This window comes from Doryrhamphus excisus, chromosome 19 (assembly GCF_030265055.1).
Source record: "Doryrhamphus excisus isolate RoL2022-K1 chromosome 19, RoL_Dexc_1.0, whole genome shotgun sequence".
Classification (NCBI taxonomy): domain Eukaryota; kingdom Metazoa; phylum Chordata; class Actinopteri; order Syngnathiformes; family Syngnathidae; genus Doryrhamphus; species Doryrhamphus excisus.
Window position 1 is genome coordinate 1,826,321 of NC_080484.1, and position 27,521 is coordinate 1,853,841.

At 40.2% G+C, this 27,521-nt stretch overlaps 1 protein-coding gene across 1 annotated transcript; it reads left to right on the forward strand.

Moving 5' to 3' along the window:
• Positions 1–771: 771 nt before the first annotated feature.
• On the forward strand, positions 772–24,220 carry tulp4b (TUB like protein 4b). The gene is made up of 15 exons (XM_058057409.1): positions 772–1,383; positions 7,151–7,429; positions 7,492–7,620; positions 9,030–9,191; positions 9,257–9,437; positions 9,504–9,611; positions 9,681–9,838; positions 11,777–12,001; positions 12,075–12,309; positions 13,115–13,238; positions 13,324–13,468; positions 16,202–16,295; positions 16,359–16,502; positions 16,566–19,774; positions 23,499–24,220. The coding sequence occupies exons 1-15, from the start codon at positions 1,366–1,368 to the stop codon at positions 23,613–23,615; spliced, it is 5,328 nt and encodes a 1,775-aa protein (XP_057913392.1). The 5' UTR covers positions 772–1,365; the 3' UTR covers positions 23,616–24,220.
• Positions 24,221–27,521: the final 3,301 nt, after the last annotated feature.

Sequence of the window (27,521 nt, forward strand, 5' to 3'; positions counted from 1 at the left end):
AAAAATTAATTACCTGAAAATGTTAAAATTAATAAAAAATAAAATAAAATAAAATACTACTACTACAAAAAAAGAGATTAGCTACATTAAATGTACATTATTTTAATACAATTATTTATTTAACATATTTTTTTAATTAAACAAAAATTAATTACCTGAAAATGTTAAAATTAATTCACTAAAATGTCCAATAAACAAATAAAGTAAATGTCTTACATGAAAATAAAAAAAAGAAAAATACTACATCCAGTATGCTGTGTACTGTACAGCAATGTGCATATAAATACTCCCAAGTCAGATGCCACTAGTCAAAGATCCTCTATATAACAGAGTGCTCTGTATTTTTTTTTTTTTTGCATTTTGTGTTGAGTTGTGTTGTCATTAACTAATATTTTAATATTTATTTACATTTTTTTATGTCCTCCTGTCCCGGTCTCATATTTAGAAGCACATCGAAAAAATGAGCATCTTATTATGACATAAAAGTTGCCCCAATATTGCATGCATCAGCCTGTCAACCAGACTCCATTTAAAATGCGTCTAAATGTGCAGAAACCTTCCGCAAATAGCTCCGTCAGGTACCGCGCGGCTATTTTGGCGGCAGTGGGCGTTCTCCCGGGAGCGCGAGTTATCATTCGGCGCGCATGTGTGGCGCGAAACTGCCTGCTGTAGTCTGCGATCGAAGCACGCTGCCCACGGAGTTGCGCAAACGGGGGGTGAGGAGGGGGGGGGGGGGGAGGCGGCGCCTGGCAACACGCCGCTGCAGCGCCAGCGCCTCGCATCTGCGCCAAACGCGTCGCCTGGACCGGGTAGGTGCCGCGGTTGTCATTTTTAATACCCCGTTTTAGACGGGAAACGTTTTTTTTTTTTGGGGTGGGCTGCATGCGAAAATGCCGTGTTTGATGTCGTGCGACGCGCAGACCGTCACGTGTCACGTTCATGCACGAGGAACGGGGACGTTTCCCTGATGATGATGATGATGATGATGATGATGCACATATCTACTGTATCTATGCTGCATGCTTATTCCTTATTCGTCCGCATGCGCGTGTGTGACACGCAGTGGGCATGTTCGAGCGCGATGCAGCCGTGCATGCCTTCCGCATCTCAGGGTGGACGCTAACTACGAACAGGGACACACGGGCATCATATGGATGCGGCACGGCAGTCCAAACGCAAACTCTGAGCCGCCTGCAGGACACTCCTTTATGATCTGGATTATTATTATTAATAATATTAGTCATATTATTATTATTATTATTATTCTAAGTGCAAAGAGCAAGAGGAGCTGCATGCACGCTGACCTCCAAGGGCATCATCTGAATGGAAACATGGACACCTTCAATGGAGGGACTTTGACTCATCATGTCCAGCAACTATGAGGTACGGCCTTGGGGACACTACTTGGAAAAATACTACATCCAGTATGCAGTGTACTGTACAGCAATATACATAGTATGAATACTCCCAAATCATAACAGAAGTCTAGATGCCACAAGTCAAAGATCCTCTATATGACAGGAATGCTCTGCAAGTACTACACTACTTTGAAAAATACTACTACTACTACTACTACTACTACAACAAAAAAAAAAAATTAGCTACACTAAATGTACATTATTTTTGATACAATTAATTATTTAATATAAAAATATAATTTGTTAAAATTAAACAAAAATTAAATTACCTGAAAATGTTAAAATTAATTCACTAAAATGTCCAATAAACAAATAAAGTAAATGTCTTACATGAAAATAAAAAAAAGAGATTAGCTACACTAAATGTACATTATTTTTAATACAATTAATTATTTAATGTAAAAATATTATTTTATTAAAATTAAACAAAAATTAATTATCTGAAAATGTTAAAATTAATTCACTAAAATGTCCAATAAAAAAATAATAAAGTAAATGTCTTACATGACAATAAAAAAGAGATTAGCTACACTAAATGTATGTTATTTTTAATACAATTCATTATTTAATGTAAAAATATATATTTTTTAAAATTACACAAAAAATTAATTATCTGAAAATGTTAAAATTAATTCACTAAAATGTCCAATAAAAAAAAAATAAAGTAAATGTCTTACATGACAATAAAAAAAGAGATTAGCTACACTAAATGTACATTATTTTTAATACAATTAATTATTTAATGTAAAAATATACTTTTATTAAAATTAAACAAAAATGTATTATCTGAAAATGTTAAAATTAATTCACTAAAATGTCCAATAAAAAAATAAAGTAAATGTCTTACATGAAACCCCCCCACCCCCCAAAAAAAGAAAAATACTACATCCAGTATGCAGTGTACTGTACAACAACGTACATATAAATACTCCCAAATCATAACAGAAGTCTAGATGCCACTAGTCAAAGATCCTCTATATGACAGGAGTGCTCTGCAGTTTTTTTAGTGTAAATAATGCTTGCCAAAGATCATTTTTATGACAGGAATGCTCTGCTGTTTTTAAGAACAAACTGCAAAAAAATTTTTTTTGAAAAAATAAAGTAAGAAAATAAAAATAACCGACCGGTACCGGCCCCCGGCCCGGCAATTGGGGACCCCTGCTCTATGAGACAAGGCTGCACCTGTAGTGCAAAAGCGCCAGTCAAAGATTCTTTACATTCAAGGACCGCTCTACTATTTTTAACTGGAATAACTGGAAGTAGTGGCTTGCCAAAGATCCTCTATACCAGGGGTTCTTGAACTTTTTGATGTTGAGGCTGGATTTTTTTTTCAGCACCCATTAAATATTAAAACTGTATCGATTTAAGTAATTTGTTTTCACTAATAAATCAAATCCACTCACAGTTTAACAAGCTAATAAGCTAAAACCTGAATATGAATATGATCATCACAAAGATTATTATTAAACCTAGATTAACTTTTGCTAATAATTCATGGAACAAATCAAGCAAGAAAAAATGTGAAGGCTTAAGTCGGGCTTATTAATAAAAAAAAAAAACAATATTTAGATTTTGCTTTGAACAAAAAAAAAATGTCAGAATAAAAATCAATAAAATCAACCAAAGTCAGAATAAAAATCAATAAAATCAATCAATAATAAGCTTGTGATAAAATAAATAAATTCAAAATAATATTTCAAATCAACTGTAAATAAAATTTTACATTTAATTTTACATTAAATTTTATTTTTTTTTACAATTTAAAAAATGTAATTAATATGCAAGTTGAACAGTTTTGGTCACAGCATTGACCCCTGAGGTATACCGAATTTTAATTGTGTTTAATTTAATAATAATAAGTGCCAATAACACGACGGCCATTTTGTTTTTTTTGATATTCCACCGGCTTTTCTCACGAGTGTCAGATGTTTGGGTTCGAGGTGCTGCTAGTTTTGAGGGCTTCAATGCCTCGTTAATGCTAGCCTATCTATGCTATCTTCAGTCGATAACCTACTACGCAGTCCCGCCACGCCGCCCACTGGTGGGGCCCTATAGGTGGCGCTGGAGGCCCAAGTTATGGTTAAGAATCCCTAGTCTAGTACGACAGAGATCCTTTATAAGACAGGAGTGTTTTTAAGGCCGCGAGTCAAAGATACTCTATATAACAAACAAGCCATGTTTGTAACGAGAATGAATGCTTGTCAAAGATCTTCTATACGACAGGAGCACTGTGTTGACATGAACAGGAAAGGAAGAATGTTGATAAAAGTGTAAAAGGCTCAGTGTGAGCATCTTGCAAAAAAAAAAAAAAAACGAGCCTTGTTAGCACACAGACGCGCGTTCGATGCCGACAAACGGCACAAAGATGAGAAGATGTTTTTTTTTTTCCGAGAGAGAACATTTGCCGTATGACGTCATCAGCGTCGCCACGGCAACCGCCGATGCTGTGACGGCACATTCACTGCAGTCATGATTGACAGGCAGCCTCAGTTTGGACAGCAGACGTCCTCATATTGGATTATATAGAAATATACTTAGATATGTTCAGGATTATATATGAATATACTTAGATATGTTCAGGATTATATATGAATATACGTAGATATGTTCAGGATTATATATGAATATACGTAGATATGTTCAGGATTATATATGAATATACTTAGATATGTTCAGGATTATATATGAATATACGTAGATATGTTCAGGATTATATATGAATATACGTAGATATGTTCAGGATAGGCTATAGGCTATGGGAGACTATGGGAGACCATGGGAGACCATGGGAGACTATGGGAGACCATGGGAGACCATGGGAGACCATGGTGGGAGACTATGGGAGACCATGGTGGGAGACTATGGGAGACCATGGTGGGAGACTATGGGAGACCATGGGAGACCATGGGAGACTATGGGAGACTATGGGAGACCATGGGAGACCATGGGAGACCATGGGAGACCATGGGAGACTATGGGAGACCATGGGAGACTATGGGAGACCATGGTGGGAGACTATGGGAGACCATGGTGGGAGACTATGGGAGACCATGGGAGACTATGGGAGACCATGGGAGACTATGGGAGACTATGGGAGACCATGGGAGACCATGGGAGACTATGGGAGACCATGGGAGACCATGGGAGACCATGGTGGGAGACTATGGGAGACCATGGTGGGAGACTATGGGAGACCATGGTGGGAGACTATGGGAGACCATGGGAGACCATGGGAGACTATGGGAGACTATGGGAGACCATGGGAGACCATGGGAGACTATGGGAGACCATGGGAGACCATGGGAGACCATGGTGGGAGACTATGGGAGACCATGGTGGGAGACTATGGGAGACCATGGTGGGAGACTATGGGAGACCATGGGAGACCATGGGAGACTATGGGAGACTATGGGAGACCATGGGAGACCATGGGAGACCATGGGAGACCATGGGAGACTATGGGAGACCATGGGAGACCATGGGAGACTATGGGAGACCATGGGAGACCATGGGAGACCATGGTGGGAGACTATGGGAGACCATGGTGGGAGACTATGGGAGACCATGGTGGGAGACTATGGGAGACCATGGGAGACCATGGGAGACTATGGGAGACTATGGGAGACCATGGGAGACCATGGGAGACTATGGGAGACCATGGGAGACCATGGGAGACCATGGTGGGAGACTATGGGAGACCATGGTGGGAGACTATGGGAGACCATGGTGGGAGACTATGGGAGACCATGGGAGACCATGGGAGACTATGGGAGACTATGGGAGACCATGGGAGACCATGGGAGACCATGGGAGACCATGGGAGACTATGGGAGACCATGGGAGACCATGGGAGACTATGGGAGACCATGGGAGACCATGGGAGACCATGGGAGACCATGGGAGACTATGGGAGACCATGGTGGGAGACTATGGGAGACCATGGTGGGAGACTATGGGAGACCATGGGAGACTATGGGAGACCATGGGAGACTATGGGAGACTATGGGAGACCATGGGAGACCATGGGAGACCATGGGAGACCATGGGAGACCATGGGAGACCATGGGAGACCATGGGAGACCATGGGAGACTATGGGAGACTATGGGAGACCATGGGAGACCATGGGAGACCATGGGAGACCATGGGAGACTATGGGAGACCATGGTGGGAGACTATGGGAGACTATGGGAGACCATGGGATACCATGGGAGTCTATGGGAGACTATGGGAGACTATGGGAGGCTATGGGAGACTATGGGAGACCATGGGAGACCATGGGAGACCATGGGAGACCATGGGAGACTATGGGAGACCATGGGAGCCCATGGGAGACCATGGGAGCCCATGGGAGACCATGGGAGACCATGGGAGACCATGGGAGGCTATGGGAGACCATGGGAGACCATGGGAGACCATGGGAGACCATGGTGAGAGGCTATGGGAGACCATGGGAGACCATGGTAGGCTATAGGAGACCATGGGAGACCATGGTAGGCTATAGGAGACCATGGGAGACCATGGTAGGCTATAGGAGACCATGGGAGACCATGGTAGGCTATGGGAGACTATGCTAGGCTATGGGAGGATATGGGAGACTATGGGAGACCATGGTAGGCTATAGGAGACCATGGGAGACCATGGTAGGCTATAGGAGACCATGGGAGACCATGGTAGGCTATGGGAGACTATGCTAGGCTATGGGAGGATATGGGAGACTATGGGAGACCATGGTAGGCTATGGGAGACCATGGGAGACTATGGAAGACTATGGGAGACCATGGGAGACTATAGGAGGCTATGGGAGACTATGGAAGACTATGGAAGACTATGGAAGACCATGGGAGACTATGGGAGGATATGGGAGACTATGGGAGACTATGGGAGACTATGGGAGACTATGGGAGACCATGGGAGACCATGGGAGACCATGGGAGACTATGGGAGACCATGGGAGACCATGGGAGACCATGGGAGACCATGGGAGACCATGGTAGGCTATGGGAGACTATGGGAGACTATGGGAGACCATGGGAGACTATGGGAGGCTATGTGAGACTATGGGAGACTATGGGAGACTATGGTAGACCATGGTAGGCCATGGGAGACAATGGAAGGCTATGGGAGACTATGGGAGACTATGGGAGGCTATGGGAGACCATGGTAGGCTATGGAAGGCTATGGGAGACTATGGGAGACCATGGTAGGCTATGGTAGGCTATGGGAGACTATGGGAGACCATGGGAAGCTATGGGAGACCATGGGAGTCTATGGGAGGTTATGGGAGGTTATGGGAGACTATGGGAGACTATGGGAGACTATGGGAGACCATGGGAGACCATCGTGGGAGGCTATGGGAGACCATGGGAGACCATGGTAGGCTATGGGAGACTATGGGAGACCATGGTAGGCTATGGGAGACCATGGGAGACCATGGTAGGCTATGGGAGACTATGGGAGACTATGGGAGACCATGGTAGGCTATGGGAGACTATGGGAGACTATGGTAGGCTATGGGAGACCATGGTAGGCTATGGGAGACCATGGTGGGAGACTATGGAAGACTATGGGAGACTATGGGAGATCATGGTAGGCTATGGGAGGCCGTTTAGGGTAATCCCACAAGTACACACACTGATAACGGGTACACACACACCAACAACAGACCAGGACGACCCGGGTTTGATTCCGTGAATGTGGAATGTGAAGGAACTGGCCTTTCTGTGTGGTCCAGCAGCAGCATCCTGGTCACTCAGTAGGGATGTTGGCCGCCGTGGAACATGGTCCCATCCTGTGCAGCGACTCCAACATCCTATGCCTGTCGTGGAAGGGCCGCGTGCCCAAGAGCGAGAAGGACAAGCCGGTGTGTCGCCGCCGCTACTACGAGGAGGGCTGGCTGGCCACGGGCAACGGGAGGGGCGTGGTGGGCGTGACCTTCACGTCCAGCCACTGCCGGAGGGACAGGAGCACGCCGCAGAGGATCAACTTTAACCTGCGAGGACACAACAGTGAGGTGGGGACGCCGACGTGGCGGACACAAGATGGTTCCTCTTGAACGGTGATGGTTGCTTTCAGGTGGTGTTGGTCCGCTGGAACGAACCCTTCCAAAAACTGGCCACGTGCGACATGGAAGGAGGGATCTTCGTGTGGATTCAGTACGAAGGACGGTGGTCCGTGGAGTTGGTCAACGACAGAGGAGCTCAAGTAACGTTTTCAAACATCCTTCCTATAGTATGATAGTATATGTATGATATTTAATATATATTTTAATATTTTCAATAAAATATTTTGTTTCAAATACTAAAATATTATATATAATATTTAAAATAGGTAATAATATTTATTTTAATATTTATTCAAATATTATATATCATATTTAATATATATTTTAATATTTTCAATAAAATATTTTGTTTCAAATACTAAAATATTATATATAATATTTTAAATAGGTAATAATATTTATTTTAATATTTATTCAAATATTATATATAATATTTAATATATATTTTAATATTTTCAATATTATATAATATTTAAAGTATTATATATAAATATATTAAAATATTATTACTACTATCTAGCTTATTGTTTAACAGAAATCATTTATTTTTAAATTATATATTTAAAATATTGTATATATAATATTTTAATATCTTCAATATTATATAATATTTAAATATTATAATATTTCAAATATTATATATAAAAATATAAAAATATTATATATATTTATAATATTTTATATTTTTTAAATATTTTCAATAAAATAATTTGTTTCAAATACAATTATATATAATATTTTAAATATTATATTATTTATATATTATATTATAATATTATTATTTCAATATTATATAATATTTAAAGTATTATATATAAATATATTAAAATATTATTACTAGCTAGCTTATTGTTTAACAGAAATCATTTATTTTTAAATTATATATTTAAAATATTGTATATCATATTTATAATATTTAATATATAATATTTTAATATCTTCAATATTATATAATATTTAAATATTATAATATTTCAAGTATTATATATAAAAATATTAAAATATTTTATATATGTATAATATTTTATATTTTTTAAATATTTTCAATAAAATATTTTGTTTCAAATACATAAATATTAGATATACTATTTTAAATATTTAATAACAATTATTTAAACATTTATTAAAATATTCTATATAATATGCATATTTAATATATAATATTTTGATATTTTAAATATTATATAATATTTAAAGTATTATTATTATATTATAAATAATATTTAGAATATATATTTCAAATATTATATAATATATATTATATATGTGTATTATTATAAATATACATTATTTAATATTTTATTTTACATATACTAGAATTTGATATACTACTTCATTTGATATTGATTTCATTGTATTATTATTAAAGCTGTTAATTGATTAAAATGTGTTATTGCGATTAATCCCGGTTTGTCCATAGTTGCCTAAGAATTAATCACATTTAATCACAGATAGTATATCTACAGTGCATACAGTATATGTACAGTATATGTAGTATATGTACTGTATATGTGTATATGTTTGACGATCACGGCGGCACCTACTGCAGGTGAGCGACTTCACGTGGTCCCACGACGGCACTCAGGCGCTCATCGCCTACAGGGACGGCTTCGTGCTGGTGGGCTCGGTCAGCGGTCAGCGCCACTGGTCCTCCGAGATCAACCTGGAGAGTCAGATCACCTGCGGCATCTGGACGCCTGACGACCAGCAGGTGCTCGCTCGCTTGCTTCGGGCGGGGCGACTCGACGTCTACTCACGCTGGGCCTACGCCCGCAGGTGCTGTTCGGGACCGCCGACGGTCAGGTGATCGTGATGGACTGTCACGGACGCATGCTGGCACACGTGCTGCTGCACGAGTCGGACGGCATCGTGGGGATGTCGTGGAACTGCCCCGACTTCCTCGTGGAGGACAGCACGGAGAGCGACACCGACTCCGACGACAACTTCCTGCCTTTAGGTACCAACTTCCGTCGTCAACGCGGACATCAAAAACCGCTGAATAATCAATGAATGAACGACGCAGTGCGGCGAGTCAAGCCGTTGCTGACGGTCACCTTCATATCGGGGGAGATCAGCCTCATGAGCAACTACGACGACCTGTCTCCGGGCGTCATTCGCTCAGGGTTGAAAGGTACGTAAAAAAAGCACGAGGTGCTATGGAATCCCGAAGGACGTCCATCAACCGTGTTCCTCTCCGCAGACGTGGAGGCCCAGTGGTGCTCCCAGGGCGACCTCCTGGCCGTAGCCGGCATGGAGAGACACGGGCTGGCCTCCGACTCGGCCGTGACCAGGAACGCCCTGGTTAAGTTCTACAACGTCCAAGGAGAACACATCTACACTTTGGAGACACCGGCGCAGGTACCCACGTGTGCTCCAGATACTCCGGATACTAACTAGCTGAAGCAGCAGCACCCTCTGCTGGCTGATGAATAGTAGTGCACGTTACTTTCCAAGGCTAAGTCCACCATCTTCTGCATAATCCACAACATTAGTTACTTTGTATGGAGGACCAAAACTGCCCAAACAAACAAACAAACAAACAAACAAACAAACAAATAAATAAATAAATAAATAAATAAATAAATAAATAAATAAATAAATAAATAAATAAATAAATAAATAAATAAATAAATAAATAAATAAATAAATAAATAAATAAATACAAAAATGAAAAAAATATCAAAAAATTAAATACAAAAAAATAAATATAAATGGAAATAAAAACAAAAATCAAAAAATATAAATAAATAAAAGCAAAAATAAATACAAAAATAAAAAACAAGATTCAAAAATTAAAAATAAATACAAAAATAAATGTAGAAATAAATACAAAAATGCATATATAAATAGAATTACATATCAATAAATAAATAAAAGCACTCTGCTCTCATATGTATTTATTTCATGCTGCAGACAATGTCAGCTTGAAATGCAGAAGGAAAAACTATTCAAATGAGGGGGCGGTCCTAAGTGTGTCTTGGGTTGAACTGTTCGCCTATTGGTTGATCGACATTTTTCCTATATATATATATATATATTTATATTTATTTATATATTAATATATTTATTTTGGTATTTATTTCTACATTTATTTTTGTATTTATTTTTAATTTTTGAATCTTGTTTTTTATTTTTGTATTTATTTTTGCTTTTATTTATTTATGTATGTATATATTTTTTTATTTTTATTTCCATTTATATTTATTTTTGTGCTACCTATTGGTTGATCGACATTTTTCCATTTTATATATATATATATATTTATATTTATTTATATATTAATATATTTATTTTTGTATTTATTTCTACATTTATTTTTGTATTTATTTTTAATTTTTGAATCTTGTTTTTTTATTTTTGTATTTATTTTTGCTTTTATTTATTTATTTATTTATGTATATATTTTTTAGCTCACTCACACATTAGCTCACTCATTTTCATTCCGTTTGTTAGCTCATTGATTTGTTAGTTAATATTTGTTAGTTAATTTGTTAGCAAATTTGTGGATTTGTTACGCAGGACTGTTTTAGTGTTTTAGTTGTTAGCTAGTTTGTTCGCTTATGCATTAGCTCACTCATTTTCATTCCGTTTGTTTGTTCATTGATTTGTTAGTTAATTTATTTGTGGATTTGTTTTGCGGGACTGTTTTAGTTGTTAGCTAGTTTGTTCATTTATTGATTCTTACGTAGGACCGGATCGGAACCGCGTCGCCCGGAACGTACGTTTTGATTTCAGTTTTTTGGTTCATTCATTGATTTGTATTATTTATTCATCGCTGTTAGCTAGTTTTTTCGCTTATGCATTAGCTCACTCATTTTCATTCCGTTTGTTAGTTAATATTTGTTAGTTAATTTGTTAGCAAATTTGTGGATTTGTTACGCAGGACTGTTTTAGTGTTTTAGTTGTTAGCTAGTTTTTTCGCTTATGCATTAGCTCACTCATTTTCATTCAGTTTGTTAGTTTATTGATTTGTTAGTTAATATTTGTTAGTTAATTTGTTAGCAAATTTGTGGATTTGTTACGCAGGACTGTTTTAGTGTTTTAGTTGTTAGCTAGTTTGTTCGCTTATGCATTAGCTCACTCATTTTCATTCCGTTTGTTAGCTCATTGATTTGTTAGTTACTGTATTTGTTTGTTTATTAAGTGTTTGATATATATATATAAGAGTGATATATACGGATAATTAGCATCGGTGAAACAAAGTAAGCTATTTGTTATTGTTCGTAACGCATATCGTAGACGCCTATCGGCATCCGTGATTAGAATGTTGCTATGAAATGTTGTGCTCATGTTCAGAGGCCCATCACGACGATCTGCTGGGGCCACCGCGACTCGCGTCTGTTCCTGGCGTGCGGGCCGGCGCTGTACGTGGTGCGCGTGGAGCACCGCGTGGCCAGCCTGCAGCTGCTATGCCAGCAGGGCATCGCCAGCGCCCTGAGAGAGGAGAAGGACGTGGGCAAGCTGAACATGCCCTCGCTGCTGTGCTCTTACGTCACCAGCGCGTTCATCCCCACCATTAAGGTGCCGCCATCTTTAGCGTCCATCAACCTCCAATCACGTATAGAAAGGAAAATGGTTTCTATTCGTGTCCTAGCCTCCGATTCCGGACATCAACAACATCCGTGACTTTGTCAGCTATCCAACTACCGGTAACGAGCGTCTCCACTGCACCATGAAGCGGGCGGAAGACAGCCCTGAGGCGGGGGGGCCCTGCTACACCCTCTACTTGGAGTACTTGGGAGGACTGGTGCCCATCCTTAAAGGGAGGCGCATCAGTAAATTACGACCCGAGTTTGTCATCATGGACCCGAAAACTGACAGCAAAGCAGGTGAGTCAATGCCTTATTTTTTTTTTATTTAAATTTATATGCAAATCATTTCTTTTTTATTATTAATAATAATAATAATTCTTTTTTATTTTTATTTTATTTTTATTTTTATTAAAAAAAAACATTGGGTGTATTTAATTAACTTTTTTTTTTCAAATTAATCATCTATTTTTATAATCTACAATAATAATAATAATCAACTTTTTACAGTAATTATATATAATATTTTTCAAAATGTACATTTTATTATTACATGAATTTAATTACTTTGAAAATAATAATTTGAACTACTATAGTTTTTTATTATTTAAATTAATAATTGTAATAATAATTAATTTAATAATAATTTATTTATTTAATTTAATTTTTTAATTTAATAATAATTTCAACAAATTATTTTAATTATTAAATTTACATTTTTTAATTTAATTATTAAATAATTTTATTATTAAGGCTCACGGGGTTGCTGGAGCCTATCCCAGCCGTCTTTGGGGCGAGAGGCGGGGGTACACCCTGGACCGGTGGCCAGCCAATCACAGGGCACATATAGACAAACAACCATTCACACTCACATTCATACCTACGGATAATTTAGAGTCGCTAATTAACCTAGCATGTTTTTTGGAATGGGGGGGGGACGGATGCCGGAGTCCCCGGTGGGTTGGGGCCGGGGGTTTACCGTCACTGCCTGTCCTCAAACTCACCACACCCTGCCAAGTGCCCCTTTCACACGTGCACAACACGCAGTACTTGAACTCACCCGTGTTGTTGCGTGTGTTTTCTCCCCCCCCCCCCCCCAACACAGAGGAGGTGTGCGTGAACCCGATGATCTCGTACGCCGACAGCTGCAACTGCTCCGACTCCAGCGACATCGAGCTGAGCGACGAATGGGTTGGAAAAAAGTCGCCGAAGTTCTCCCGAGGAAACAGGTTGGCCTTTAAACAAAAAAAACAAAACATGCACGACAACATTGCAAGCGGTCATTGAGTGAATGTCGAATTATTTGCTCCAAAGAATGAACTTGGACTCGAGAAAATCTCCGAAACTTTCACGCGCTACCCAGGAGGGCCAAAGGTCACCACGCCTACCGACAAAGAAGCCTCCAGTTCGGTCCCCGAGTCTGACTCGTCGAGAATTTTCCATGGATGGACTCACCGAGGTGGGTCTCTCACTTCGCTCCACCTGGAGGATTTCTTCTTCTTCTTATTATTATTATTATTATTATTATTTATGCTATTTGCTAGGTGCTAGCATGATAACTGTTCGCATAATATCAATGTTACTCACACCGAAATGCTACGACATACATGTCATGACGTTATCGACACTGTAAAACTACCATGGCACTTCAGTGGATTAGGAGCTAGCATGCTAAATATTAGCATGCTAACATTTCAATAATGATTTTACTCATGTCTCAATGTAAATATTACATGTCATGACGTAGGGACACTGTAAAACTACCATGGCACTTCAGGGGATTAGGAGCTAGCATGCTAAATATTAGCATGCTAACATTTCAATAATGATTTTCCTCATGTCTCAATGTAAATATTACATGTCATGATGTAGGGACACTGTAAAACTACCATGGCACTTCAGTGGATTAGGTGCTAGTATGCTAAATATTAGCATGTTAACATTTCAATAATGATTTTACTCATGTCTCAATGTAAATATTACATGTCATGACGTAGGGACACTGTAAAACTACCATGGCACTTCAGGGGATTAGGGGCTAGCATGCTAAATATTAGCATGCTAACATTTCAATAATGATTTTACTCATGTCTCAATGTAAATATTACATGTCATGATGTTATCGACACTGTAAAACTACCATGGCACTTCAGTGGATTAGGAGCTAGCATGCTAAATATTAGCATGCTAACATTTCAATAATGATTTTACTCATGTCTCAGTGTAAATATTACATGTCATGACGTAGGGACACTGTAAAACTACCATGGCGCTTCAGTGGATTAGGTGCTAGCATGCTAAATATTAGCATGTTAACATTTCAATCATGATTTTACTCATGTCTCAATGTAAATATTACATGTCATGACGTAGGGACACTGTAAAACTACCATGACACTTCAGGGGATTAGGGGCTAGCATGCTAAATATTAGCATGTTAACATTTCAATAATGATTTTACTCATGTCTCAGTGTAAATATTACATGTCATGACGTAGGGACACTGTAAAACTACCATGGCGCTTCAGGGGATTAGGGGCTAGCATGCTAAATATTAGCATGCTAACATTTCAATAATGATTTTACTCATGTCTCAATGTAAATATTACATGTCATGACGTAGGGACACTGTAAAACTACCATGACACTTCAGGGGATTAGGGGCTAGCATGCTAAATATTAGCATGTTAACATTTCAATAATGATTTTACTCATGTCTCAGTGTAAATATTACATGTCATGACGTAGGGACACTGTAAAACTACCATGGCACTTCAGGGGATTAGGGGCTAGCATGCTAAATATTAGCATGTTAACATTTCGATAATGATTTTACTCATGTCTCAATGTAAATATTACATGTCATGACGTAGGGACACTGTAAAACTACCATGACACTTCAGGGGATTAGGGGCTAGCATGCTAAATATTAGCATGCTAACATTTCAATAATGATTTTACTCATGTCTCAATGTAAATATTACATGTCATGACGTAGGGACACTGTAAAACTACCATGGCGCTTCAGGGGATTAGGGGCTAGCATGCTAAATATTAGCATGCTAACATTTCAATCATGATTTTACTCATGTCTCAGTGTAAATATTACATGTCATGACGTAGGGACACTGTAAAACTACCATGGCACTTCAGGGGATTAGGGGCTAGCATGCTAAATATTAGCATGTTAACATTTCAATCATGATTTTACTCATGTCTCAATGTAAATATTACATGTCATGACGTAGGGACACTGTAAAACTACCATGGCGCTTCAGGGGATTAGGGGCTAGCATGCTAAATATTAGCATGCTAACATTTCAATCATGATTTTACTCATGTCTCAGTGTAAATATTACATGTCATGACGTAGGGACACTGTAAAACTACCATGGCACTTCAGGGGATTAGGGGCTAGCATGCTAAATATTAGCATGTTAACATTTCAATCATGATTTTACTCATGTCTCAATGTAAATATTACATGTCATGACGTAGGGACACTGTAAAACTACCATGGCGCTTCAGGGGATTAGGGGCTAGCATGCTAAATATTAGCATGGTAACATTTCAATCATGATTTTACTCATGTCTCAATGTAAATATTACATGTCATGACGTAGGGACACTGTAAAACTACCATGGCGCTTCAGGGGATTAGGGGCTAGCATGCTAAATATTAGCATGTTAACATTTCAATAATGATTTTACTCATGTCTCAGTGTAAATATTACATGTCATGACGTAGGGACACTGTAAAACTACCATGGCGCTTCAGGGGATTAGGGGCTAGCATGCTAAATATTAGCATATTAACATTTCAATAATGATTTTACTCATGTCTCAATGTAAATATTACATGTCATGACGTAGGGACACTGTAAAACTACCATGACACTTCAGGGGATTAGGGGCTAGCATGCTAAATATTAGCATGTTAACATTTCAATAATGATTTTACTCATGTCTCAGTGTAAATATTACATGTCATGACGTAGGGACACTGTAAAACTACCATGGCGCTTCAGGGGATTAGGGGCTAGCATGCTAAATATTAGCATGTTAGCATTTCAATAATGATTTTACTCATGTCTCAATGTAAATATTACGTAAGTTGAAGTATTTGTGATTTTACAAATAAGGAGTTAGTATGTTCTATTTTCATACCAAAGTCATGTGTTGTGTTTCGCAGCACAACTACCTCGCACAGGTCACATCCAACATCTGGGGGACAAAGTTCAAAATTGTCGGACTTGCTTCATTCCTTCCCGCCAATCTGGGTGCAGGTAGGCAACCGTGTCATATAGCAAGTCAGCATGCTAAGGTTGACCCTTGTTCTTGTGTTGCAGTCATCTACAAGACTAGTTTGCTTCATTTGCAACCGAGGCAGATGACGATTTACCTCCCTGAGGTCCGCAAGATATCACATGACTTCATGAGCCTGCCCGTCTTCAACCCCAACGTGTTCAGCGAGGACGAGGACGACTTACCAGGTATAAAACCAGTACACACAAAGTTTCAGCACAGGCGCTAACAAAACTTGTGTTGTCGTGAAGTGATGGGCTCTTCCGGAGTGTCAGGAGACAATCCGCCGTGCACGGTCAACATTCCCATCGCGCCCATCCACAGCCCGGCTCAGGCTATATCGCCCACTCAGAGCATCGGGCTGGTCCAGTCTCTTCTGGCCAATCAGAACATCCAGCTCGATGTCCTCACCAACCCGACGGCCAATGCGGCAGCAGCGGCGGCTGCGGCAGCCGCAGTCCCCGTTTCCGACCACAGCCAGGATCCGGTTCCCGCACCATACCCGGTTCCAGCCAGATACACAAACCCAGGGCAGGTGATCTTCAACGGGCTGGACATGGGTCCGCTTCTTCCTGGTACGCTGCCTCCGCCGCCTCCACCTCACCATCTCCCACCGCAGCCCCGGTCTCAGCCGCCTCGGCAGCCGCCGTCCAAGCAGTCGCAACCGTTGCAAGTCCAGCATCAGCCGCAGAAAATGCACCACCACCACACGCAGCTTCAGCAGCTGCACCACCAGCAGCCTCCGCATCAGCAGCAGCACCAAGTCCAGCAGCACCAACAAATACAGGACAATCCACCGCAGGCGGCGGGCCACCAGCTCCAGCAGCAGCAGCAAATCCAGCAGCAGCAGCAGCAGATGCAGCTGCAGCACGAGCAGATGCAGCAGCAGCAGCAGCAGATGCAGCAGCAGCAGCAGCAGATCCGCCAGCAGATCCAGGAGATGAGGCAGCAGCAGCAGCAGCTTCAGCAGCAGCACCAGCAGATCCAGCAGCAACACCAGCAGATGCAGAGGCAGCACCAGCAGATGCAGCAGCAGCTGAAGATGCAGATGACGCTGCCGCCGCCCCCGTCTGGCTACCCGACTATTTCCCTGCAGCAGATCCACCTCCTCCCGCCGATGCCTCCTCCTCCCACCGCAGATCCAGGATTGGATCGGGAACATGGGCACATGCTGAAGCCAAGCCTGCCCCGGACATTACCGCCCTCCTTCAGTACCAGAGATGGCTCTGTGGAGATCCAAGTGAGGAAGGTGAACCCACCTCCTCCGTACCCGGGAACCGTGGCGTCTGCTGCCGTGGCGGCGGCTGCGGCGGCGGCTGCGGCGGCGGCCACAGCGGAGTCGACTCCTCCAACGCTAGTCACAAACTGCGACAGTCCGAGCATTTTGGCGCCCGAGTCCTGTCTGAAGAAAGACGACTTTCTGCTTCAGCCTGTGACCCTACAGTACCCGACACCGCTGGGCTATGAAAGGATCACCACCTTTGACAGCAGCGGCAACGTGGAGGAGGTCTGCCGCCCTCGAAGGCGCCTCATGCGGAACCAAAACGCCTACGCCGCTCATGGCTCCGCCACATTAAAGGTCACCTCTTCTGAGAGTAAAAAGATTCACCTTCCTTACAGCTCGGCGACACTGAGCCGCCTTTCAGTCCCTCGGTACTCAATACCAAGCGGAGACCCGCCTCCTTATCCGGAGCCGGCCAATCAGGTCGCCGCCACGCTGTCTCCTCCACAGAGAATGGAAAGCAGCCTAATCCACGCCACTCTTCGCCGCGACCGCAGGGACGTGACGCTTAAAGTTCCCCCGATGATGGACAGCTCACGGACCCTTCCCACCAAAGCCAAGATGAACGGTGCGTTGGGTGTAACGTACCAGCAGAGGGCGCCCACGGCGCTGTACACGTGCACGCAGTGTAGCAGCAACAGCAGCAGCACCAGCGTCAGCGTGAGTGGCGGCGGGACGTCCAGTAGCGGCATCGCGGGCGGAACAGTGGTGAGGCAGGACTTCCCGCCCGGTAAAGGATCACATCACAGTACCATCATCGTGCACGCCAAAAGTGCCTCGCAGTCGTCCTACAGTCTGCTAGGTTCTGTTGATAGCAGCCGGGATCGAACGGTGTACGTTAACTCCGCCTTCACCGAGGACGAGACTTTAAGTCAGCACTGTCACATCGACAAATCGGTCCGGCAGATGACGCTCGGTGATTTGACGGCTAAGCGTCCCCCGCCTTACCAGTGGGACACCACGGCCACAGATGAGTTCTGGCTATCTCCAGAACAAACCATGTTGACCCCCCCGCCGGGACCTCATAAACCGCCCTCTCTCATCATTGGCCAAGCGCAGCACTTGGACGTGAGTCGACTTCCTTTCGTACTCACGACCAAACCTCCGTCCAGTCCCAGCACGAGTACGCTAACATTCCCATCGGGGTACCAGATATCGCTCTCTCCCTTTCCCCCGGGTGTGGGCCACAGCAGACCCCCGCTCCAGACCTTACAAAGCCCCCCGAGTGAAGTGGTTCTCCCCGTCCCGTTCGCTCAGCCGGACTCCAATTTGGTTTTGTCAACAGGCTACTCTGCAAGTTTGGCTAACTTGGCGTGCTGTACCCTCCCCCCCATGTACCCAGGAGCCAGCTCCTGTGCTGGACTCCAGCTGCACCCGGTCAACCTGCACCCTTGGAACCCGTACCCATGCCCGCCCCCCATGCAAGACCCTCCCGCACCTCCTCTCCCAACCAAAACTCATCAGGTGCTAGAGAAGCCGATTCTCTCGCCGCCACCTCCGACCGCACCACCTCCTCCGCCCCCTTTGCCACCCCCGCCGCCCCCCACGGAGCTACCGCCCTCTAAATGTGCCACAGAAGATCTAGCGGAGTCGGCTAACAGCTTTCCAGAGCCATCGTCCTTACATGAAAGCCCGCAGGAGTCGGACCGCTTCAACAAAAAGAGCCGTAAAAGACTCGACAGTCGAGCCGAGGAGGCCAACATGTCCTCGGTTTCTGAGGGAAGGTCCAGAAAGGAAGGTCGTACCCTTTCAGATTTTAACTCTCTGATCGCCAGCCCACGGATGGGCAGCCGAGAGAAGAAGAAGCCAAAGGGTCCCAGGGAGCAGCTCAACAGAACGAAGAAGATGAGCCGGGCGGCCAACGAGTTCCAGGACAGCTCGGAGAGCGAGCCGGAGCTCTTCATCAGCGGCGACGAGCTCATGAACCAGAACCAAAGCAGCAAGAAGAGCTGGAAGAACAAGCGGAGCCTGCGGCTGGCCAGCGAGCTGGAGGAGATCAAGTGCCGTAAGGCCAATGAGCGCGAGGACCGCAGTTTGGGCAGCCAGGGTTTCGTCTATGTCATGGCCAACAAGCAGCCGCTGTGGAATGAGGCCACCCAGGTCTACCAGCTGGACTTTGGAGGACGCGTCACGCAGGAGTCGGCAAAGAATTTCCAGATAGAGCTGGATGGTCGACAGGTAATTTGATTGTGACCTGCTATCCATTTATGCTAATTACAGCAGGGGTCTTTATTAACTAATAGGGTGGGCCATTAATTGGACGTAGGCAATAATTGGTGAGAAGCTGCTGAAAAATCCATCTTCCGCTTATCTGAGGTTGGGTCTCGGGAGCAGCATCCGATGATTCCTTTCCAATGTGTCCTGGGTCTTCCCCAAGGCCTCACACTGGTTGGATGTGCCCTGAATGCCCCCTCCGGGAGGCGTCCTGAGAAGATGCCTGATCATCTGGTCATCTGGCTCCTCTCAATGCGGAGGAACAGCAGCTGTACTCCGAGTTTCTCCCGGATCGGCAGTGCTTCTCACCTTATCCCTCAGGGAGGGCCCAGCTCATTTAGGCCGCTTTGTCCGTTCAGTCACTACCCAAATCACATGACCAAAGGTCACTGCCCAAATCTCATGACCAAAGGTCTCAAATCTCATGACCAAAGGTCACTGCCAAAATCTCATGACCAAAGGTCCCAAATCTCTAGAACAAAGGTCACTGCCCAAATCTCATGACCAAAGGTCCCAAATCTCTAGAACAAAGGTCCCACATCTCATGACCAAAGGTCACTACCCAAATCTCATGACCAAAGGTCACTACCCAAATCTCATGACCAAAGGTCACTACCCAAATCTCATGACCAAAGGTCCAGAATCTCATGACCAAAGGTCCCTGCCCAAATCTCATGACCAAAGGTCACTACCGAAATCATATGACCAAAGGTCACTACCCAAATCTCTAGACCAAAGGTCACTACCCAAATCTCTAGACCAAAGGTCCAGAATCTCTAGACCAAAGGTCACTGCCCAAATCTCTAGACCAAAGGTCACTGCCCAAATCTCATGACCAAAGGTCCCTGCCCAAATCTCATGACCAAAGGTCACTACCGAAATCATATGACCAAAGGTCACTACCCAAATCTCTAGACCAAAGGTCACTACCCAAATCTCATGACCAAAGGTCACTGCCAAAATCTCATGACCAAAGGTCCCAAATCTCATGACCAAAGGTCACTGCCAAAATCTCATGACCAAAGGTCCCAAATCTCTATAACAAAGGTCACTGCCCAAATCTCATGACCAAAGGTCCCTGCCCAAATCTCATGACCAAAGGTCACTACCGAAATCATATGACCAAAGGTCACTACCCAAATCTCTAGACCAAAGGTCACTACCCAAATCTCATGACCAAAGGTCACTGCCAAAATCTCATGACCAAAGGTCCCAAATCTCATGACCAAAGGTCACTGCCAAAATCTCATGACCAAAGGTCCCAAATCTCTATAACAAAGGTCACTGCCCAAATCTCATGACCAAAGGTCCCAAATCTCTAGAACAAAGGTCCCACATCTCATGACCAAAGGTCACTACCCAAATCTCATGACCAAAGGTCACTACCCAAATCTCATGACCAAAGGTCACTACCCAAATCTCATGACCAAAGGTCCCAAATCTCTAGACCAAAGGTCACTACCCAAATCTCTAGACCAAAGGTCCCAAATCTCTAGACCAAAGGTCACTGCCCAAATCTCTAGACCAAAGGTCACTGCCCAAATCTCATGACCAAAGGTCACTACCCAAATCTCTAGACCAAAGGTCACTACCCAAATCTCTAGACCAAAGGTCACTACCCAAATCTCTAGACCAAAGGTCACTACCCAAATCTCTAGACCAAAGGTCACTACCCAAATCTCTAGACCAAAGGTCACTACCGAAATCTCATGACCAAAGGTCACTACCGAAATCTCATGACCAAAGGTCACTACCCAAATCTCTAGACCAAAGGTCACTACCCAAATCTCATGACCAAAGGTCACTATCCAAATCTCTAGACCAAAGGTCACTACCCGAATCTCTCGACCAAAGGTCACTGCCCAAATCTCATGACCAAAGGTCACTACCCAAATCTCATGACCAAAGGTCACTACCCAAATCTCTAGACCAAAGGTCACTACCCGAATCTCTCGACCAAAGGTCACTGCCCAAATCTCATGACCAAAGGTCACTGCCCAAATCTCTAGACCAAAGGTCACTACCCAAATCATATGACCAAAGGTCACTACCCAAATCTTTAGACCAAAGGTCACTACCCAAATCTCTAGACCAAAGGTCACTACCCAAATCTCTAGACCAAAGGTCACTACCCAAATCATATGACCAAAGGTCACTACCCAAATCTCTAGACCAAAGGTCACTGCCCAAATCTCATGACCAAAGGTCACTACCCGAATCTTTAGACCAAAGGTCACTACCCAAATCTCTAGACCAAAGGTCACTGCCCAAATCTCATGACCAAAGGTCACTACCCAAATCTCATGACCAAAGGTCACTACCCAAATCTCATGACCAAAGGTCACTACCCAAATCTCTAGACCAAAGGTCACTACCCGAATCTCTCGACCAAAGGTCACTGCCCAAATCTCATGACCAAAGGTCACTACCCAAATCTCTAGACCAAAGGTCACTACCGAAATCTCATGACCAAAGGTCACTACCGAAATCTCATGACCAAAGGTCACTACCCAAATCTCTAGACCAAAGGTCACTACCCAAATCTCATGACCAAAGGTCACTACCCAAATCTCATGACCAAAGGTCACTACCCAAATCTCTAGACCAAAGGTCACTACCCGAATCTCTCGACCAAAGGTCACTGCCCAAATCTCATGACCAAAGGTCACTACCCAAATCTCATGACCAAAGGTCACTACCCAAATCTCTAGACCAAAGGTCACTACCCGAATCTCTCGACCAAAGGTCACTGCCCAAATCTCATGACCAAAGGTCACTGCCCAAATCTCTAGACCAAAGGTCACTACCCAAATCATATGACCAAAGGTCACTACCCAAATCTTTAGACCAAAGGTCACTACCCAAATCTCTAGACCAAAGGTCACTACCCAAATCTCTAGACCAAAGGTCACTACCCAAATCATATGACCAAAGGTCACTACCCAAATCTCTAGACCAAAGGTCACTGCCCAAATCTCATGACCAAAGGTCACTACCCGAATCTTTAGACCAAAGGTCACTACCCAAATCTCTAGACCAAAGGTCACTGCCCAAATCTCATGACCAAAGGTCACTACCCAAATCTCATGACCAAAGGTCACTACCCAAATCTCATGACCAAAGGTCACTACCCAAATCTCTAGACCAAAGGTCACTACCCGAATCTCTCGACCAAAGGTCACTGCCCAAATCTCATGACCAAAGGTCACTGCCCAAATCTCATGACCAAAGGTCCCAAATCTCATGACCAAAGGTCCCAAATCTTTAGACCAAAGGTCACTACCCAAATCTCTAGACCAAAGGTCACTACCCAAATCTCATGTCGTAACAGCAAACTGCTCAGTTAGCATTGCTAGCGCTGATGAGTTGACTGTAAACAACATGCAATATAACATGACTTTCACACCAGTACCAGTGTAGCAACATTTAATAGCGCACGCAGAGCTAGATAACGCTGCTAATAGTAGCTATTATAGCAGCGAATAGATAAGCTAAGGATGTTGACTACTGCTACTTTAAATATATAAAGGTTATATTTCATGAATGTGCATTATAAGCTTGAGTAATGGACATAGTTTGCCACAGGGTGGTGCTATTGAGTCTTATTTGGAATAACACAATGCTGCCTATTGTAGGAATTCATATTTTGCTCAATTGTTTTTGTTTTTTTTTTTGTTTTTTTTTCTAGGTCATGCAATTCGGACGGATCGACGGCAACGCTTACATCCTGGATTTCCAGTATCCGTTCTCGGCGGTGCAGGCGTTTGCTGTCGCTTTGGCTAACGTGACTCAGCGGCTGAAGTGAAAGCGTGCATTTTTACGATAAATATGTGCGCCATTTTTGTTTGCATTTTCGGTGTCATTTGTAATCATTGAAAAAAAAAAAAAAAAAAAAGCACTTTTATGTTGAACTTTGAAGCTTATATCGATGCCAATAAGTAAAGTTTACAGAAGGATACAGAATTTGAGCAAGAAATCAAATATTATATTAAGGAGTTTTATTTGAATATTAAATTCAAAATAATTGCTAGCGGGAATGTATCGCGTGAGAGCTTGCTTATTTTTTTTTAATCCATAAAATGGTGCACACACACATTTTTTTTTTTAGTTTTGTGCCATAGTATAAGACAGGGGTGGGCAAACTGGAGAAAACCGACGGGGAGACCGTGCAAACTGAGATGGCAGAGGGTGGAATTGAACTCCGTTCTCCAAGCTGAGAGGCCTGTGCAGCCCTTGTATTAATCATTTCAAAGATAACAAGCAATTTAAAAAAAAAAAAATTGCATCGTCGCATTGAAATAAAAGTAGATCGGGCATGCCCATATAAGGAAGTCCGGGTTGCAGTGGAACTGTTTAGATATCAGGGGTGGGCAAACTTTTTGGCTCGCGGGCCGCATTGCTATAACAAAATCTCCGGGGGGGGGGGGGGGGGGCAGACTATATATTTTACACGTAACAGTCCACCTGGTATTATTGTATCTGTAAAATTGTCATGCAATCTGCTATTATTATTTATTATTTTATATTTATATTTACATATTTTAAAAATAACAAAATATTATAATAATTACAATAAAATTAAAATAATAATTATTATATTATTATTATGTAAAATATGCAAATATAACAATATTATTATATATAATTAATATAATAATTAGCATTAATATAATAAATATAATAATCATAATAGTTATAATAATAATATAATTATTATTATTTCACTTTTTATTATTATTATTTATTATTTTATATTATATTTAAATATTTTAAAAATACTAAAATATTATAAGAATTAAAATAAAATTAAAATAATAATTATTACATTATTATTATGTAAAATATGCAAATATAACAATATTATTATATATAATTAATATAATAATTAGCATTAATATAATAAATATAATAATCATAATAGTTATAATAATAATATAATTATTATTATTTTAATTTTTATTATTTTTTATTATTATTTATTTTATTTATTATTTATTTTTATTATTATTAAAACGAAATTGATAAAACCATCAAAAGGTTGGCTCAGGCCATGATGCCAGGTTGTATGTTGAGTTTAAATGAAATACTTTGGCGGGCCGGATGTGGCCCCCGGGCCGTAGTTTGCCCACCCCTGGTATAAGATATATATATACTATTTATAGTATATTTGCGCATTGCATCACAGGCATTGTGACACTTTTTTGTGTTGACTCCATGTTAGCAAGACAGCAAAGTGGCTTGGCGGTGATGTTGACGGTGTCGCGAAGGTGTTTCTTTCCCTGGAAGTCAAGTCAAGTCAAGTCAAGTCAAGTCAGTGTTTCTATATATAGAAAGCTGTTGTGTACTACCTAACTGATGTTGTGTGCGCCTGCAAATGAAAAGACTAGGCTGCTGCTTGTGCAAAATGTGTTTGTGTGTTTAATGGGTACTTCACTTGCGCACTGAAACGGCATACACAGATTTATCAAGGGCAACACAGTAACTGTTAGATCTGGTGCTAATGTACAGCCAAGAAACACACGAGATTTCCTAATTCAGTGTCAGCTTTTACGGAGTTCAGTGACAGCGTGTGTGAGTAATAAGCAATCGCGCCTTACCTTGACCTTGACCTTGACCCGTTCTTTTTCTCCTATTTTTGTCAAAAGCAACAAATATGAGCCGGACCGGCTGTATAGGTCGGCCAAAATGGAATAAAAATTAGTTTAAAACTTCCTTCTCTGGCGTCTTTACTACTTATTTTTATGAAAAATGTCAAATTCATTCAGTTTCTACCGCTTTTACTCATGAGGGTTATACCTACTTTTTACAGTAATTATATATAATATTTTTCAAATTTTTAATTTCATTATTACATGAATTTAATTACTTTGAAAATAATTTGAACTACTAGTTTTTTATTATTATTTAAACTAATAATTTTAATAATAATTCATTCAGTTTCTACCGCTTATACTCACGAGGGTTATACCTACTTTGTACAGTAATTATATATAATATTTTTCAAAATTTAAATTTCATTATTACATGTTTTTAATTACTTTGAAAATAATTTGAACTACTAGTTTTTTTATTATTATTTAAACTAATAATTTTAATAATAATTCATTCATTCATTTTCTGCCACTTATACTCACAAGGGTTATACCTACTTTTTACAGTAATTATATATAATATTTTTCAATTTTTTAATTTTATTATTACATGAATTTAATTACTTTGAAAATAATAATTTGAACTATTATAGTTTTTATTATTATTTAAACTAATAATTTTAATAATCATTCATTCAGTTTCTACCGCTTATACTCACAAGGGTTATACCTACTTTTTACAGTAATTATATATAATATTTTTCAAATTTTAAATTTTATCATTACATGAATTGAATTACTTTGAAAATAATATTTTGAATTACTATAGTTTTTCATTATTTAAACTAATAATTTTAATAATTCATTCATTCAGTTTCTACCGCTTATACTCATGAGGGTTATACCTACTTTTTACAGTAATTATATATAATATTTTTCAAAATTTAAATTTTATTATTACATGAATTTAATTACTTTGAAAATAATAATTTGAACTACTATAGTTTTTATTATTATTTAAACTAATAATTTTAATAATAATTCATTCATTCATTTATTTTCTACCGCTTATACTCGTGAGGGTTATACCTACTTTTTACAGTAATTATATATAATATTTTTCAATTTTTTTATTTTATTATTACATGAATTTAATTACTTTGAAAATAGTAATTTGAACTACTAGTTTTTTATTATTATTTAAACTAATAATTTAATAATAATTCATTCATTCATTTTCTATCACTTATACTCACGAGGGTTATACCTACTTTGTACAGTAATTATATATAATATTTTCAAAATTTAACTTTTATTATTACATGAATTTAATTACTCTGAAAATAATAATTTGAACTACTAGTTTTTTATTATCATTTAAACTAATAATTTTAATAATTCATTCATTCATTCATTTTCTACCGCTTATACCTACTTAGTATCGTAATTATGATTTTTTCAAATTTAAAATTTTATTATTACATGAATTTAATTACTCTGAAAATAATAATTTGAACTACTAATTTTTTATTATTTAAACTAATAATTTTAATAATTCATTCATTCATTTTCTATCACTTATACTCACGAGGGTTATGCCTACTTTGTACAGTAATTATATATAATATTTTTCAATTTTTTAATTTTATTATTACATGAAGTTAATTACTTTGAAAATAATAATTTGAACTACTATAGTTTTTATTATTATTTAAACTAATAATTTTAATAATAATGCATTCATTCATTCATTTTCTATCACTTATACTCATGAGGGTTATACCTACTTTTTACAGTAATTATATATAATATTTTTCAAAATTGTAATTTTATTATTACATGAATTTAATTACTTTGAAAATAATTTGAACTACTATAGTTTTTATTATTATTTAAACTAATAATTTTAATAATAATTAATTAATTCATTTTCTACCATTTATACTGACAAGGGTTATACCTACTTTTTATAGTAATTATATATATTTTTTTCAATTTTATTATTACATGAATTTAATTACTTTGAAAATAATAACTATAATTTTAGTAATTAATTTTAATAATAAATTAAACAAATAATTTAAATTATATAAACTTTTGCATTCATTAATTCATTTTCT